The sequence below is a fragment of the Penaeus vannamei genome, chromosome 3 (genome assembly GCF_042767895.1).
Source record: "Penaeus vannamei isolate JL-2024 chromosome 3, ASM4276789v1, whole genome shotgun sequence".
NCBI lineage: Eukaryota > Metazoa > Arthropoda > Malacostraca > Decapoda > Penaeidae > Penaeus > Penaeus vannamei.
Genome location: NC_091551.1, coordinates 3,503,308 through 3,520,807, shown reverse-complemented (window position 1 = coordinate 3,520,807; position 17,500 = coordinate 3,503,308). Strand labels below are relative to the sequence as shown.

General features: G+C 48.1%; 1 protein-coding gene across 4 annotated transcripts in view; it reads left to right on the top strand.

Annotated features, from left to right (window-relative positions):
- Positions 1 to 17,500, top strand: part of LOC113812939 (apoptosis-resistant E3 ubiquitin protein ligase 1) — a 186,965-nt gene that overhangs the window by 127,596 nt on the left and 41,869 nt on the right. For 2 of the 4 annotated variants that reach the window (XM_070140199.1, XM_070140214.1), the window contains one exon: positions 400 to 468. The exons of the other annotated variants lie outside the window; for them this stretch is intronic. In XM_070140199.1, the coding sequence (XP_069996300.1) occupies positions 400 to 468 (69 nt within the window). The remainder of the gene's footprint in view (positions 1 to 399; positions 469 to 17,500) is intronic. 4 annotated transcript variants of the gene reach the window in all.

The following is a 17,500-nucleotide window of genomic DNA, read 5'->3' as shown; positions in this document are numbered from 1 at the left end:
CTCTCTCTCTCTCTCTCTCTCTCTCTCTCTCTCTCTCTCTCTATCCTTCTCTGTCTTCCTCCTAACTTCTCTCCCCCCCCCCCGACCCTCCCTCCCTCCTAGCTCTACCCCCTCCCTGCCTCTTCCTCCTTACCCTCACTCTCCCTCTCTTTACCTCCCTCCCTTGCCCCCCCCCTTCCCCTCCCTCCCCCTTCCGCTCCCTCCCTACCTTTCCCTCCCTCCCTACCTTCACTTCCTTCCTCCTACCCTCCCCCCACCACCTCTTCACCCCTCCTCCCACCCAATCCCCCCACCCCACCCAATCCCCCCACCCCTCCAGTACAATAAAGATGAGCCAAGTTTGAGACGTATTTCTCAACTTTTTTTATTTATTTATTTATTTTCTTCTTTCTCTTCCAGGTGAGTTTGGCGCGCGGAGAGAAGGGAAAGTGGGTTGGATTCGCGCCTCCTGTTACGTGGGGGCCGTTTGTAAGTGTGGTTGTAGTGTAAAGTGACTTATAAAGAAGGGGGGATTGGTTGTAGTAGCAGTAGCTGTAGTAATGATAATAGTAGTAGCAACAGCAGTGATATATATGTATGTATGTGTATATATATATATATATATATATATATATATATATATATATATATATATATATATATATATATATATATTATTATTATTTTCTTCTTCTTTTCTTCGTTTTTTTTCTATTTCTTCTGTATTGTTGTGGTTGTAGAAGTGGGCATTGTTTTTAAGAGCGATTTCTTCTTCTCCTTCTTCTTCTTCTTCTTCTTCTTAAAGGAGGGAGGGGGGGGGGGGAGTCCAGTGTCAGAGACTGAAGAATGCAATTTCCTCGTGAATCATCAACCTCTCCGCGTGTCATTTGGGTTCCCAGGGGCGCGAGAGATGGTGGATTTCTTTTATTTTTTTGAATTTTTATTTCTTTTCTTTTTTTTAAGGGGGAGGCGGGGGGGGGGGGAGGGTGATGCGTGGGAAAATTGCGTTCGTCACTCGCGCTCGATATCTCTCGGCCACTATTTTTTTCTTTTCTTTTCTTTTCCTTTTCTCACTGTCTCTCTATCTATCTATCTACCTATCTATCTATCTATCTATCTATATCTGTCTATCTATCTATCTCCATCTGTGTGTGAGTTTGTGTGTGTGTGATTACTGTAATTGATTTTACATACTCTCGACATAGTACAGTCTCCTGTGATTACTCTGATCTATAGATGTTAAATGCATCTCCTGTTTTTTATCCTGTTAAATGCATCTCCTGTTTCTTTCCCCTTTCTATTATCCTAGGTATTCATTCTCGTTCGTACTTTTACTACGTTTGTCGCAGGGAATTCATACGTCATGCAAAAACTTCTATGTTTTTGCCATTTTATATAACAATGGTCTGTAATTACGGTGATTTTTACTCGTTATATTAAACGCATGTTGTGGGTGGATCTTCCAGTGTATCGAGTGATGTGAGGTCGTTCGTAGTTACTGAAAATGTGGGTTTCGGGTCCGTAGATTTTTTTTCACGGGCGAGGAGGGAGGGAGGTGTGTGTGTGTGTGTGTGTGTGTGTGTGTGTGTGTGTGTGTGTGTGTGTGTGTGTGTGTGTGTGTGTGTGTGTGTGTGTGTGTGTGTGTGTGTGTGTGTGTGTGTGTCGCGTACGTGCTTGTGTGCGTGTGCGTGTGTTTGTGTGTGTGTGTGTGTGTGAGTGTGAGTTTGTGTAAGAGCTTGTGTCGCGTACGTGCTTGTGTGCGTGTGCGTGTGTGTGCTTTCGTGTGTGTATGTGTGTGCGTGTGTGTTTGGCCGTCGGAATAGCGTTGCGTAATTCATCAGTGTTGGCTCAGCGCGGATGTGGGACCTGTTATTGGAGGTCGCGGAATGGGGGTCGTGTTTACACTGTCTTGTTTAAGGGCGGAGTTTATTGACTTTTTTTTTTTTTTTTTTTTTTTTTGGGGGGGGAGGAGGATTTTGGGATTTTGTGTATGTATGTATGTATGTATGTATGTGTGTATGTGTGGTGTGGGTATGTGTATGTGTGGTTTGGTGTTTGCTTTCGTGTTGAGTTTGTTTTTCTGTTTTTTTCGAGTTTCTTATTCATTCGTTCTGTCTCGTGTTTGTGAATTGTATCTCTCTTTCCCTCTCCTCTCTCCCTCTCTCTCCGGTTCCTTCTCTTCCTCTCCCTCCTTGTCTATCTCCCACTCTCTCTCTCTCTCCGGTTCCTTCTCTTCCTCTCCCTTCTTGTCTATCTCCCACTCTCTCTCTCTTCCCTCCCTCCTTGTCTATCTCCCACTCCCTCTCTTCCCCCCCGTCCTTTCCTATTTATATCATTCTCTCATTCTCTCTATCGCTATCCTTCTTGACGCCAATCCATATACATCCGCATCTATCTTTATCCCAAGTTCTCAGTGCTGAAGTACTCCCCCTCCTCCCACTCCTTCTCCCCCCTCCATTTCCCCTTCCCCGCCGCTCCCCCACCCCGACTCCCTTCCCTCCCCCTCTTCCTCCACCTTTCCCCCCCCCATCCCCCACCCCTCCTGCCTCCTTTCCCCACCGCCCTCATCTTGACTACCGTTTCTCTCCCCCTTCGTTCCCCTTTCTCCCCACACTTCCTTCCCCTTCCCCTTCCTTCCCCCTGCCTTCTTCTTCCTCCCCCCACGTTTTCTTCCCCCTTCCCCCTCCCCTTCCTTCCCTAGGTTACCCCATTCCCCTTCCCCTTCCCCACATCCCTTCTAACCCTTTCCCCTAGCCCCTCCCTATCCCCTTCCCTTCCTTCCCCCTTCCCTAGCCCCTCCCCTTCCTCCCCCTATCCCCTTCCCCCTTCCTTCCCCTTCCCCTTCCCCTTCATTTCCCCTTCCCCTTTCCCCTCCCCTTCCCCCCCTTTCCCTCCATCCCGCCCGTACGCCTCCCTCGGGCGGCGTCTCAGAGGGCCCTGGGCGGCCCTTGCAGCCTCGGGATCTGCTGCTGGGAGGCCCGGTCATGCGCCGCGGGTCAGGGCGGCGCTGGCCTCGGGCGCCGCCAGTGACACGTCTTCAAGTGGGGGGAGTCTAGTTATATTTATATTTATGTTTATGTTTATGTATATATATGTATATATATGTATATATATGTATATATATGTATATATATATATTATATATATATTATATATATATTATATATATATATATTATATATTATATATTATATATTATATATTATATATATTATATATATTATATATTATATATATATTATATATTATATATTATATATTATATATTATATATTATATATATATTATATATATATTATATATTATATATTATATATTATATATTATATATTATATATTATATATTATATATTATATATTATATATAATATAATATATATATATATATATATATATATATATATATATATATATATATATATATATATATATATATATATATATACATATACATACATGCATCTAAATACATAAACATATGCATATATATATGTATATATACATATACATTTATAAACGTATACATGCACATACACAACCATACACATACATACTTACACATATATACATACTCATACATACACATACATGCATACACATACATCCAAACACATACATGCATACATAAACACATACATATATACACATATATGCAAACACAATTATACACATGCATACATGCATGCATACTTGCACATATATACATACACATACATCCAAACATATACTTGCATACACTCACACGCGCGCGCGCGCGCGCACACACACACACACACACACACACACACACACACACACACACACACACACACACACACACACACACACACACACACACACACACACGAATATGAATATGAATATGAGATACATCCAAACACTTCATATATATACAGTCAATATCACATTTCTCCGTGTAGTAGGCGAGGCGCGGGCAACAGGCGCGGCAGGTGACAGGTGAAGCTGCTGATAAGGGGCGGCACTTTGCAATCTCCTCCCCCCCCCCTTCCCCTTCCTCCCTCCTCTCCCTTCCCCCTTCCCCATCTCCGTCATCGTCTGCCTTTACTTCTTCTCCCTCTCTTATTCTTGTTGTTTTTCTTGCTCTCTTTTTTCGTTTTTTTTCTTCGCCTCTTCGGATTCTCTTTTCCTTCTTTGTTCTTCTCTTCCTCGTTCCCTTACTCCTTCCCCTCTCCCTTATTCCCCTTCCCCCTTACTCCTTCCTCTCTCCCGCCATCCCGTACTCTTCTCTTTCTCTTTCTCTCCCTATTCCCCTATTCCTTCCCCCTTCCCTTATTCCCTATTCCTCCGCCCTCACCTACCCCTCCCTTCCCTCTCCCCTCCCCCTCCCCCTCCCCCTCTCCCCCTTCCCCTTCCCTCTCCCTCCCCTCTCTCCCCCTCTCTCCCCTTCCCTTCTCTCCCATCCCCTCTCCTTCCCTTTCCCACTTCCCCTCCCCTCTCTTCCCCTTCCCCTCCCCCTCCCCCTCCCCCATGAGGATCGGGCGAGCAGGTGAATGGTTTTAATTACGGCAGCCGTCGAGTGGTCCTCCAGGTGGCGCTCGGTGCCGTTGCGTGTGTCGAGGGCGAGGTGTGTGTGTGTGCGTGTGTGTGTGGCGCTGTCGCCTGAGGGTCTTTTTTTTTTCTTTTTCTTTCTTGCTTTCTTTCTTTCTTTTTTCTTTCTTTCTTTCTTTCTGCCTTCCTTTCTTTTTGCTTGTTTGTTTGCTTTCCATGTTTCTCTTTCTTTGTTTGTCGTTCTCGCTCAGTCGTTCTTTTTCTTTGTTCCTTCCTTGTTTGTTCTATTGTTTGCCTTCTCTTTTTCCTCGTTTTTTTCTCTCTCTCCCTCCCACCTTACCTTCCTCCCTTTTCCTCCTTTCCCCCTTCTTTTCCTCCCTTTTCCTCCTTTCCCCCCTTCCCTTCCCACTTCCCTTTTCCTCCTTTCTCTCCTCCTTCCCCCTATATCTCTTTTCTTCCTTTCCCTTCCCCTTCCTTCCCTCTCTTCCTCCTTTTCCTCCTTCCCCTATATCTCTTTTCTTCCTTCCCTCTCCTTCTCCCTCCTTCTTCCCTCCGTCTCCCCACAACAACCTTTCTTTCCCTAAATGTGAGCTTTTAGAACCAGCACTGCGGGGCCCCTCTTGCCTGCCTTCACTGCGCCGTTGTTGTTGTTGTTGATGATGATGTTGTTGGTGTTGTTGTTGTTGTTGTTGTTGTTGTTGTCGTTGTTGTTGATACTGTTGGTGTTGTTGATGCTGCTGCTGTTGCCGTTGTTCTTGTTGTTGTTGATGATGATGATGGTGGTGGTGGTGGTGGTGGTGGTGGTGATGATGATGATGATGATGGTAATAATGATGATGATGTTGTAGTTGTTGATGATGATGATGATGGTAATAATGATGGTGATGGTGATGATGATGATGTCGTATTTGTTGTGTGCTTTTTCCATTATTCTTCGCTACGACTCCTCTTCCCTTTTCCTCCCTCTTCTCCTTCGTCTTTGCTCTTTTTCTGTCTTTCCTTTCCTCTCTCCCTTGTTCGTCTTCTTTCGTCCGTCATTCCCGATCTTTTCGTCTTTCTCCCTTCTCCATCCCCATCTCCTTCCTCAGTTTCATTATCATTATCCTCCGCTATCTCTTCTCCATTCTTCGACTTTGCTCCTTCTCCGTCTTTCCTTTCCTCTCTCTCTCTTTCGTCGCCTTGCCTCCATCATTCCCGTTCCTTATTTTCCACCTTCGTTCTCTTCCGCCATCTTCATCCCTCCTCTCCCTCCTCCTCCCTCTCTTCTTTCATTATCCTCCGCTACTTCTGCTCCCCCTCTCCTCCCTCCTTCGTCTGTGCTCCTTTTCCACCTTTTCTCTTCTCTCCTTCGCTCGTCTTCCTCGTTTCCTTCGGCTTTTCTCTTCCTCCGTCCTCGTCCTTCCTCCGTCTTCCTCTTTCTGTCTTTCCTTCACCCTCTCCTCCTCTTCCTCTCCTCTTCTTCCTCCTTCTCATTCTCTTCTCTCACTCTCCCTTTTCTACCCTCTTATTCCTTCCTCCCTTCCCCCTCTTCCCCCTCCCCCCTCTCCCCCCCTTCCTAGAGCGGCACTCCAGTTCTTAACATCTGTTAAGCTTCAGCAGACCTCCCCCCCCCCCCATACCATAGCCCGTGCCCCATCCCCACCCATACCCTATCCCCCCACGCATGCATTCTTAAACCCTGTGAAAAATGGGCGTGTGTGTGTGCGTGTATGTGTGTGTGTGTGTGTGTGTGTGTGTGTGTGTGTGTGTGTGTATGTACTTGTGTGTATTTGTTTTGTGTGTGTGTATGTGTAATGATGTACTTACGTAAATATGTCTGTGTGTGTATGTATGTGTGTACTTCTGTGTATTTGTTTTGTGTGTGTGTGTCTGTGTGTGTGTGTGTGTGTGTGTATGTATGTATGTATGTATGTATGTACTTACGTAAATATGTATGTGTGTATGTATGTATGAATGAATGAATGTATGTACGTACCGTGTTTATGTACGTGTCTTCCCGTCGTCGTTGCCGCGGTTAATGGCAGCGTGGGCGTGGGCGGCATGGGCGTGTGCAGGAGGGAGGGGAGGGCAGGGAGAGAGGGGGAGGAGGGAGGGAGGGAGCGGGGAGGGGGAGGGAGGAGGAGGAGGAGGAGGAAGAGGGGAGGAGGAGAAGGAGAGGGAGGGGAGAAGGGAGGAGAGAGGAGGAAGGAAGGGAGAGGGGGAGGGAGAAGGGGGAGAGGGGGAGGGGAAGAAGGGGGAAAGGGGAGATGGGGGGAGGAGGAGAGAAGGGAGGGGTTGGGGAGAGGGAGGGAAGATGAGGAGAGGCGGGTAGGAAGGAGGAAGGGGAGGGGAGGGGAGACGGGGGAGATGGGAGGAGAGGGGAGGAGGGAAGGAGACGGAGGGAGATGAAGACGGGGAAAGAAAGATGGAGAGAGAGGGGTTCGGAATGAGGAGAAGAAAAGGAAAGGGAGAGGAGCGGAGAGAAAGAGAAGAGAATGGAAAAGGAAAGGAGGGGGGAGGGAAGAGAAAGGAAAGGGAGGAGAGAAGGGGAGGAGGCCAGGGGTAGGGAAAGAGGGGAGGGGGAGGGGGTGGAGGGAAGGTCCTCGCCTTCGCCCATGAGTAATGAATTGGTGCCGGACCCGTGGGCGTGGGCGCGGGTGCAATTGGAGCGCCTCCTCGCCGCCCGCCACAATGGAGTACGCGGGCGGACGAAGGAGGCGGCTCTCTTCTATTCTTTCTTTCTTGTTTTCTTTTCTCTCTCTCTCTCTCTCTCTCTCTCTCTCTCTCTCTCTCTCTCTCTCTCTCTCTCTCTCTCTCTCTCTCTCTCTCTCTCTCTCTCTCTCTCTCTCTCTATCTATCTATCTATCTATCTATCTATCTATCTATCTCTCTATCTCTATCTCTCTTTCTCTCTACTCACCTACCCCTCCCTCCTTCCATGTTCTCTTCTCCCCTCTCTCTTCCTCCTCCCTTCCCTGCCTTCTTCCCTCTCTTCCACATACAGGGAAGAGAGGGCCACTGTCATGGTCACTGGTTGTCACCGTCACTCACAATCATCTCAGTACGTGTTATGCCTCCTCTCTTCCTTCTCCTCCTTCTCTTCCTTCTTCTCTTTCTCTTACCTCTCCTCCTCTTCATCCTGATCCTCATCCTCTTACTCTTCATTCTCCTCCTCTTCCCCTTCCTCCTTCCCCTCCTCCCATTCTCCCTCCCTCTTCATCCTCCTCTTCATCATCCTCTTCCTCCTTGTCCTCCCCCTTCTCCCCCTCCTCCTCCTCCCTCTTCCTACACCTTCCCCTTCTACTCCTCCTCTTCCCCTTCCTTCTCCTCTGCTTCTTCCCCTTCCTTCCTCCTCCTCTTCTTCCTACTTTTCTACAACCACCGCCTCCTCCTCCTCCTTCCATTCCTCCTCCTCCCTTCTCCTCCTCCCATTCCTCCTCCTCCTCCTTCCATTCCTCCTCCTCCTCCTACTCCTCCCTCCTTCCATCCCTCCTTCTCCCCTTCCTTCTCCTTCTTCTCTTATTCCGTTTTGGAGTTTTCAGTTTTTTTTTAAGTCAGTGTATGTGTGCTTAGTCGCTGGTTTGTCCTTGAAGTTTAGGCGCCTCTGCCTGTTTGATGTGTGGCATTTAAACCCGTCTCTCCCCCCTCCCCCTCCCTCCCTCCCCTTCCCTTTCGCTCGCTCTCTTTCTCTTTTTATTTTCTATTTCTATTTCTGTTTCTATTTCTATTTCTTTCTCTCTCTATCTCGCTCTTTCTCTCTCGTTCTCGCTCTGGCTCTTTCTCGCTCTTTCTCGCTGGCTCTCGCTCTTTCTCTCTCTATCTCGCTGGCTCTCGCTCTTTCTCGCTGGCTCTCGCTCTTTCTCTCTGTCTCTCGCTCTTTCTCTCTCTCTCTCTCTCTCTCTCTCTCTCTCTCTCTCTCTCTCTCTATCTCTCTCTCTTTCTCTCTCTCTCTCTCTCTCTCTCTCTCTTCCTTTTTTATTCCTTCCCTCCCTTCCCTCCCCTAGAATGTAATATAAACCCGTCTATCCCTCCCATCCCTCCCCTCCCTCCCTCTCCCTCCCGCCTTTGCCTATTTAATATGTGGCATTTAAACCCGTCTTTCCCCCCTCCCTCCCCTGTATTCCCTCTCTCTCTCTCTCTCTTTCCCTCTCCCTGTCTCTCCCCCTCCCTCCTTCCCTTCTTATCTTCTTCCCCCTCCCTCTTCCTCTCCCTCCCCTTCCCTTCTTCCCTCCCTCACATCTTCCCTCTTCCCCCTCCCTCCCTCCCTTCTTTCTATTATTATTATTTCTTTCTTTCCTTCTTGTTTTTTTTTTTTTTTTTTGGAGGGTTGGGGATAACCTTTATATTGGGGAGAGGTTTTATATCAAGATGCGCGCTTGTGATTCATAGGTAATAATGGCGCCATCTGGTCGATCATCAATACAGTATGTATGGGCTGAATTCTTCCCCTCCCCCTATTCTCTCCCTCCCTCCTTCCCCTTTCCCCACCCTGTTCTCTCCCCTCCTCTCCTCTTCGCTCGTCTCCTGTTCATCTTCATCCATCCATCTATCTCCTCTCTCTCTCCTCTCTCTCCCTCTCCTATCCATCTCTATCTGCCGTCCGCTCCCCCTCCCTCCCCCTCTCCCACTAACCTCTTAACTGACCCTTCTTGCCCTTCACTCGTCACCCCATCTTCCCATATCTTACCCTTTCCCTTTACCCCATCCCCTGCTCCCCCTTCTCACCCCCACCTCCCCTTACTCCACATCCCGGCTATACTGCCAACCCCAACACCTCCTTCCGGCGCCAACCTCACTCCCCGCCCCCATCCGGTGCCAACCTCACCCCCCTCCCATATCCGGTGCCAACCCCACCTCCCACTCCTCTGCTAACCCTTAACTCCTCCCTGCTCCCCACCACACCACCGACTATCCTAAAATTTATCCCCCCCCCCCACTATACCGCCAACCTCACCCACCTCCCATCCTCCCATCACCCTTCACCCACCTCCAAGCTCCCTCCTTCCCCCCTTCACCCACTTCCCTTCCTCCCAACCTCCCATCCCCACTCCCTCTTTCCTTCCCCAACCTCCCTCCTTCCCTCCCCACCTCCCATCCGCACTCCCTCCTCCCGCCCCCCACCTCCCCTTATCCCCCCTCCCTCCTTCCCTCCCTCCTTCCCTCCCAACCTCCCATCCCCACTCCCCCTCTTCCTTCCCAACCTCCCATCCCCACTCCCTCCTTCCCTCCCTCCCCCTCTCACCCACCTCCCTCCTTCCCCTCTCACCCACCTCCTCCTTCCCTCCCAACCTCCCCTCATCCCTCCACCCTCCTTCCTTCCCAAATCCCATCCCCACCTCCCTCCTTCCCTCCCAACCTCCCACCCCAACATCCCATCCCCTCTCACCCACCTCCCAACCTCCCATCACCACTCCTCCTTCTTTCCCCCACTCCCTCCTTCCTCCTCATCCCCTCCACCTCCCACCTCCCATCCGCTGCCTCCCTCCTTCCCTCCCAACCTCCCATCCGCACTCCCTCCTTCCGCTCCCAACCTCCCCTTATCCCACCTCCCTCCTTCCCTCCCAATCTCCGGTAGCACCCCCACCCCCACCTCCCAGTTGACCCGACCGCGGTCCCAGGGCGAACGTCACCGAAAAATCGATGGCCGGAGTAAGTGGTCCGCGTGAATAATGGTATTAGCTGGACATAGGCCTGCACGACAGCGCGCCGGGGATAGGTTAGGTTAGGGACTCTTTCTTTCTTTCTCTTTCTTTCTTTCTTTTTTTTTCGTTTTTTCTTTCTTTCTTTTCTTTCTTTCTTTCTTTGTCTTTCTTTTTTTTTCTTTTTTCTTTCTCTGTCTCTTTCTCTCTTCTTTTCTCTCTCTCTTTCTCTCTCTCTCTCTTTCTCTCCTCTCTCGCTTTTTCTCTTTCTCTCTTTCCCTCTTTATCTCTCTCTCTCTCTCTCTCTCTCTCTCTCTCTCTCTCTCTCTCTCTCTCTCTCTCTCTCTCTCTCTCTCTCTCTCTCTCTCTCTCTCTCTCCCTCTCCCTCTCTCCCTCTCCCTCTCTCTCCCTCCTCTCTCCCTCCCTCTCCTCCTCTCCCTCCCTCTCTCCCTTCCCTCCCTCCCTCATTCCCTTCCCTCCCCTCCTTCCCTCTCTCTCCCCTCTCCCTCCTTTCTTCTCTCCTTTGCCCCCTGCCTTTCCCCTTCTCTCCCTCCCTCCTGTCCTTCCCTCTCTTTCTCCCTTCTTCCCTCACTCCCTTTCCTCCCTGCGTACCCGCTGACCCCTCCCAGGACTCCATGACTCGTTCGTTGGTTCTTGTATCCCCTCTATTATCGCTGAGTTGCTTTGTCGTTTTCGTCACATCCTCTGGTCGGTCGTGGCTTCTCATTCAGAGTCACGCTGTTTTTTTTTTTTTTTTTTTTTTTCGCCGTTGTCTTTCTCCCTCTCGTTCTCTCGTCTGTCTGTGTTCATGTTTTATGTCTGTCTCTCTGTCTCTGTCTGTCTCTCTCTCTCTCTCTCTCTCTCTCTCTCTCTCCATCTATCTGTCTCTTTATCTCTCTCTCTCTCTCTCTCTCTCTCTCTCTCTCTCTCTCTCTCTCTCTCTCTCTCTCTCTCTCTCATCCTCTCCCTCTCTCTCTCTCTCTCTCTCTCTCTCTCATCCTCTCCCTCTCTCTCCTCTCTCTCTCTCTCTCTCCCTCTCTATCCCTCTCCCTCTCTCTCCCTCTCTCCCTCTATCCTTCTCTCCCTCTATCCCTCTCTCCCTCCCTCCCTCCCTCCCTCCCTCCCTATCTCCTCTATCTCTCTCTTCTCCCTCTTATTCCCGATCTATCTCTTACTCCCTCTCTTTTTACTCTTCTCCCTCTTATTCCCTATCATTCGCTCTCTCCCTCTTTCCTCTTTCACTTCCCTCTCCCTTCCCCCTTCCTTGCCGGTATAAGGAGGAAACCCCGATGTCCTCTGATCAGAAGCCAGGGGTAGATTGGTGGGGGTGGGGGGGTTGAGGGTTGATTAGGGGGGTTAGGGGTTAGGAGAAAGGGAGAGGGGTAACTGGGAGGGGGGAGGGGGTTGAAGGAGGGGGGTAGAGGTTAGGAGAATGGGAGGGGGTAACTGGGAGGGGGAGGGGGTTGAATTGGGGGTTTCAGGGAGAGGGAGAGGGGTTAGAGAGTAGGAGGAGGGTTGGATAGGGGGTTTCAGGGATGGGGAGGGGGTTGGTAGGGGATGTTTCAGGGAGAGGGAGGGGATTGGTGGGGGGATTCAGGGAGTGTTTTAGGTTGGGGAGAGGGTGATTAGGGAAGTGGGGGGGTTCTGGGAGGGAGAGGAGTAGGGTAGAGAGGGGGTTGGGAGGTGACAGTGTTGTTGCAGCCTCCGTGTGGCGGGGGGAGGGGCGGAGGGGCGGAGGGTTGGGGGGTGTATATATATAGCGGCAACTCGATGCAGCGGTCGTCGTGTGCGTATCAAATGAGTTGGGCTGTTGTTGTTGTTGCTGTCGTTGTTTTCGTTGTAGTTTTTGTTATTGTTGTTGTCAGTGCTTTTGTTGTTGTTGTCGTTGTTATTATTGTAGTTTTTGTTATTGTCATTGCTGTTGTTATTGTTGTTGTCGTTGTTATTGTTGTTGTTGAACTTGAAGGATATTTAGCTCTGTTGTTATGTTGGATGGTGATGCAGGTTGTTATTATTATAGTTATTGTGGTTGGTGGGTTGTAGATGGTGGATTGTGGTAGCTTGCTGTTGCGGATGTTGATGATGATGTTAGTTTTTTTATTTTGTGGAAGGAAGTTTAGGTCTGTTATTGCTGTTATTGGGAGCGTAGGTTGTTATTGTTATTGAAGTTGGTGGTGCTGTAGATGTGGATTTGGGGAGGTTGTTATCGTGGACTGGCGTTGTCTTTTTGATATTCTTGTTGTTGGGAGTTGTGACCGGAGATGCATTTTTTGTCTTTTTTATCTATTGATTTTTGTTGTTGTTGTTGTTGCTATATGTTTCCCCCTTTTTTATCTGTTAATTTTTGTTGTTGTTGTTGCTATATTTTTTCCCCTTTTTTATCTATTAGTTTATTTTTGTTGTTGTTGTTGGAGTCGCAGGAGAGGGGGAGGAAGAATAAGAATAAGTGGAAAAGAGGAAAAGAGGGGGAAGGGGGAGGAGGAGGAAGAGGAAAAGTTAGGGAAGGAGGAGGAGGAGGAGAAGGAAGGAAAAGAGGGTGGGGAACGAGGAGGAAAAAGAAGAGGGTAGGAAGTGGAAAAAAGAAAAGAGAAAGAGGTGAAAGAGGAAGATGTAAAGAGGGAGGAGGAGGAGAAGGAAGAGAAAGAAGAAAGAGCAAGAGGAAGGGAAGGATGATAAGAGAATTAGTAAGGAGGAAGAGGAGTAGGAAAACGAGGAAAGAGGAAGGGGAGTAGGAAAACGAGGAAGGAGGAAGAGGAGTAAGAAAACGAGGAAGGAGGAAGAGTAAGAAAACGAGGAAGGAGGAAGAGGAGGAGAAATAGGAGGAAGGAGGAAGAGGAGGGGAAGGGAGAAAGGAGGAAGAGGAGAAAGAAAACGAGGAAGGAGGAAGAGGAAGAGAAAAACAAGGAAGGAGGAAGAGGAAGAGAAAAACAAGGAAGGAGGAAGAGGAGTGGGGATGGAGGGGATGGGGGGGGAGTGGGTGGGGGGTCGCCAACCTCACATAGGGGCCTGATCGATTCCGGTTCGTGTAATATGGTGATGACTTACGTAGACGCTGTTGTTGTGTTTGGGGGTTGTGGTGGGGTTATTGGGGGGTCCGTTGAAGGAGGGGTTGGTAGGGGTGATGGTGGGTGGGGGATTCATGTTTTTTTTTTCCATGTGGGGAAGAGGTTGGGGTGAAGAGCATGGTTGTGAGGGGTCGGAGGGGTGGGGGTTGGGCGGGCGCGTGGCCGTTGGTCGGGGACAATTATAGGGGGGGTAGGGGTGGGGGTGGGCTGAGGGAAGGGAAACTATTGGTCGATGATGATATTTCAAGATTTAGAAAGATAAGCACCGTTTTGGCTTATAAGTTGTGCATTCGAAAATACAGCTGTTGGGATTGATGAGAATGATTTTTATTTATTGATTTATTCTTTCTTATTTATTTATTTATTATTTATTCTTTTTTTATTTATTTATTCTTTCTTATTTATTTATTTATTATTTATTATTTATTTATTTATTTATTCTTTTTTATTTACTTATTTGCTTTTACTTGGGAGCGAGAAGGGAGGGAAGGTAGAAGGAGGGAGGGAGGGAATAAGAAAAGGGGGGAGGGAGAGAGAGGAAAGGGGAGGAAGGGAGAGGGAAGAAGAGGGAAGAAGAGGGAAAGGGGAGGGAGGGAAGGGAAGAGGGAGAAAGAGAAGAGGAGAGTGAGGAAGGAAGAGAAGAGGGAAGGAGGGAAGAGGGGATGGAGGGAGGGAAGAGGAGGGAAAGTGGAGGGAGAGGAGAGGAGGGAAAGTGGAGGGAGGGAGAGGAGGAGGGGAGACGCACCGAGGTCCACACTGAGGATTTTAATGCGCCTTACACGTATGGGATAATTTGTGTACGTATGCCTGCATGTGCGTATGGATGAGCGTGCTTCCCTTCCAGTCTGTTAGAAATGGGCGAGGGCCGGCATGCAGACACACACAAATGAATGCGTATCTATCTATCTATTTGTTAGATATACAATTATCTATCTGTCTGTGCGGTAGATATTCAGGTCTAGACCGATAGACATGCATTTATTTCTGTGTACATGCATGTCTGTATAATGAATGTTCGTTGGTCGGTACATCACACAGCTTTAAACAAACCGGCCGATAAACACGCACATACATACGAACATACATACGCACACACATACGCACATACATACGCACATACATACGCACATACATACGCACACACATACGCACAAACATACGTGCACACATACTCACATACATACGCACAAACATACGTGCACACATACGCACACACATACGCACAAACATACGCGCACACATAGGCACATACATACGCACGCACATACATACGCACGCACATACATACGCACATACATACGCACATACATACGCACACACATACGCACACACATACGCACACAAGTCACAGCTGCCTGACACGCATGCGGACTGAGGGCGTCGTGTTGTCCGTTGGTTTGGGCTGATGACGTCATTCGATAGCTGCGAATTATTCGTTTGTTGTATCATATTCGCGGCAGGACAGGTCGCGGGCGTCAAGTATGAGTGGTGGTTGGCATGCGCTACGTTATTTTTTATTTATTCATTTATTATTATTATTATTATTATTATTTATTTATTATTTTTTTATTTTTTTGTTAGTCGGTTTATGTGTTTGTCTGTTTGTCTTTTTTTTATTTTTTTTATTTTTTAGTTTTTTTTTTTTTTTTTTTTTAGTTTTTTATTTGTGTCTGTTCCTCGGTCTTTACCCTATTCTTTCATTTTTTTTTCTATCCCTCTCTCTTCCTCTCTCTCTCTCTCTCTCTCACTGCCTCTCTCTCTCTCTCTCTCTCTCTCTCTCTCTCTCTCTCTCTCTCTCTCTCTCTCTCTCTCTCTCTCTCTCTCTCTCTCTCTCCTACCCTCCCTCCCTCCATCGATCTATCTCTCTCCCTATCCCTCCCTCTCTCCCTTTCCCTCCCTCTCTCCCTTTCCCTCCCTCCCTCCCTCGATCTATCTCTATCTCTCTTCCTCTTCCTCATCCTTTTCCATTTCTTCTTGCAGGGTGAGGAGAAGGGGAGGGGGTGATAGGAGAGATGGAAGGAGAATGGATAGAGGATGGAAGAATGGGAGATAATAGAGGAGGGGAGGAATGCGGAAGAGAAGGGGGTGGGGGGTAGAGGGGGTGAAGGTTGAAATGGAGTAGACTGGATAAAAAAGTGAGGGGAATGAAGGTGGGGGGAGGGGATAGGTAGGTAGAGGGGGAGGGAATAGAGGAGTGAAAAGGAGGGGAAAGGAGGTATAGGGGAGGGCATAGAGAGGGTAGATGGGGAGGGGAGGGGAAAGAAAAGAGAGAGCTAAAGAGGGCGAAAAGAGACGGGAAATGGGGAAGAGCGAAAGAGTGAAAGAAAAGACAGAGCCAAAGAGGGCGAAAAGAGGAGCGGAAATGGGGTAGAAGAACGGGAAGAGGGAAAGAGGGAAAGAAAAGAGAGAGCTAAAGAGAGCGAAAAGAGGAGGGGAAATGGGGAAGAGGAACGGGAAGAGGGAAAATAAAGATAGAGCTAAAGTGGGCGAAAAGAGGAGGGGAAATGGGGTAGAAGAACGGGAAGAGGGAAAGAGGGAAAGAAAACAGAGAGCTAAAGAGGGCGAAAAGACGAGGGGAAATGGGGAAGAGGGAAAGAAAAAAAGAGAGCTAAAGAGGGCGAAAAGAGGAGAGGAAACGGGGAAAGAGGAACGGGAAGAGGGGAAGAGGGGAGTAGCTCCTGACACAGTGATATTCGAGGATGAATTATGCACGGTTCGCCTCGCCGCTCTAGGTTGGGCCGCCGTCGCCGTACCTGCCCGGCCGGCCTGCGCGTTTCGCTTTGTTTCCTTCTTCCTTCTCCCTTCTTCCTTCTTCTGTCTGTTTGGATTTCGTCTTCTTCCTTCTCCCTTCTTCCTCCTTCCTTCTTCTGGCTGTTTGGCTTTCTTCTTAATCTTCCTTCTTCTGGCTGTTTGGCTGTTTCGCTTTGTTTCCTTCTTCCTTCTCCCGTCTTCCTTCTGCTGTCTGTTTGGATTTCTTTTTCTCCCTTCTGGCTGTTTGGCTTTCTTCTTAATCTTCCTGCTTCCTTCTTTTGGCAGCTTCGCTTTGTTTCCTTCTTCCTTCTCCCTTCTTCCTTCTTCCTTCTTCTGTCTGTTTGGATTTCTTCTTCTTTCTTCTCCCGTCTTCCTTCTTCTGTCTGTTTGGCTTTCGTCTTCTTTCTTCTCCCGTCTTCCTTCTTCTGTCTGTTTGGATTTCTTTTGCTGATTTCTGGCTGTTTGGATTTCTTCGTAATCTTCCTGCTTCCTTCTTTTGGCTGTTTCGCTTTGTTTCCTTCTTCCTTCTTTTGTTTGGCTTTCGTCTTCTTCCTTCTCCCGTCTTCCTTCTTCTGTCTGTTTGGATTTCTTTTTCTTCCTTCTGGCTGTTTGGCTTTCTTCTTAATCTTCCTTCTTCTGGCTGTTTGGCTTTCTTCTTAATCTTCCTTCTTCTGGCTGTTTGGCTGTTTCGCTTTGTTTCCTTCTTCCTTCTCCCGTCTTCCTTCTGCTGTCTGTTTGGATTTCTTTTTCTTCCTTCTGGCTGTTTGGCTTTCTTCTTCTTCCTGCTTCCTTCTTTTGGCTGTTTCGCTTTGTTTCCTTCTTCCTTCTCCCGTCTTCCTTCTGCTGTCTGTTTGGATTTCGTCTTCTTCCTTCTTTTGGCTGTTTGGCTTTCTTCGTAATCTTCCTTCTTCCTTCTTCTGTCTGTTTGGCTTTCTTCGTAATCTTCCTGCTTCCTTCTTTTGGCTGTTTCGCTTTGTTTCCTTCCTCCTTCTCCCGTCTTCCTTCTTTTGTCTGTTTGGATTTCGTCTTCTTCCTTCTTTTGGCTGTTTGGCTTTCTTCGTAATCTTCCTTCTTCTGGCTGTTTGGATTTCTTTTTCTTCCTTCTGTCTGTTTGGCTTTCTTCTTAATCTTCCTTCTTCTGGCTGTTTGGATTTCTTTTTCTTCCTTCTCCCTTCTGTCTGTTTGGCTTTCTTCGTAATCTTCCTGCTTCCTTCTTTTGGCTTTTTCGCTTTGTTTCCTTCTTCCTTCTCCCGTCTTCCTTCTTCTGTCTGTTTGGATTTCTTTTTATTCCTTCTCCCTTCTGTCTGTTTGGCTTTCTTCTTAATCTTCCTTCTTCTGGCTGTTTGGCTTTCTTCTTGATCTTCCTTCTTCCTTCTTTTGGCTGTTTGGCTTTCTTCTTCTTCCTTCTCCCTTCTGGCTGTTTGGCTTTCTTCTTAATCTCCCTGTTTCCTTCTTCCTTCTTCTGGCTGTTTGGCTTTCCTCTTAATCTTCCTTCTTCTGTCTGTTTGGCTTTCTTCCTAATTTTTCCTTTGGGGGGTCTTTCTTTCTGTGTCTTTCTTTTTGTCTGTCTTTCTATTT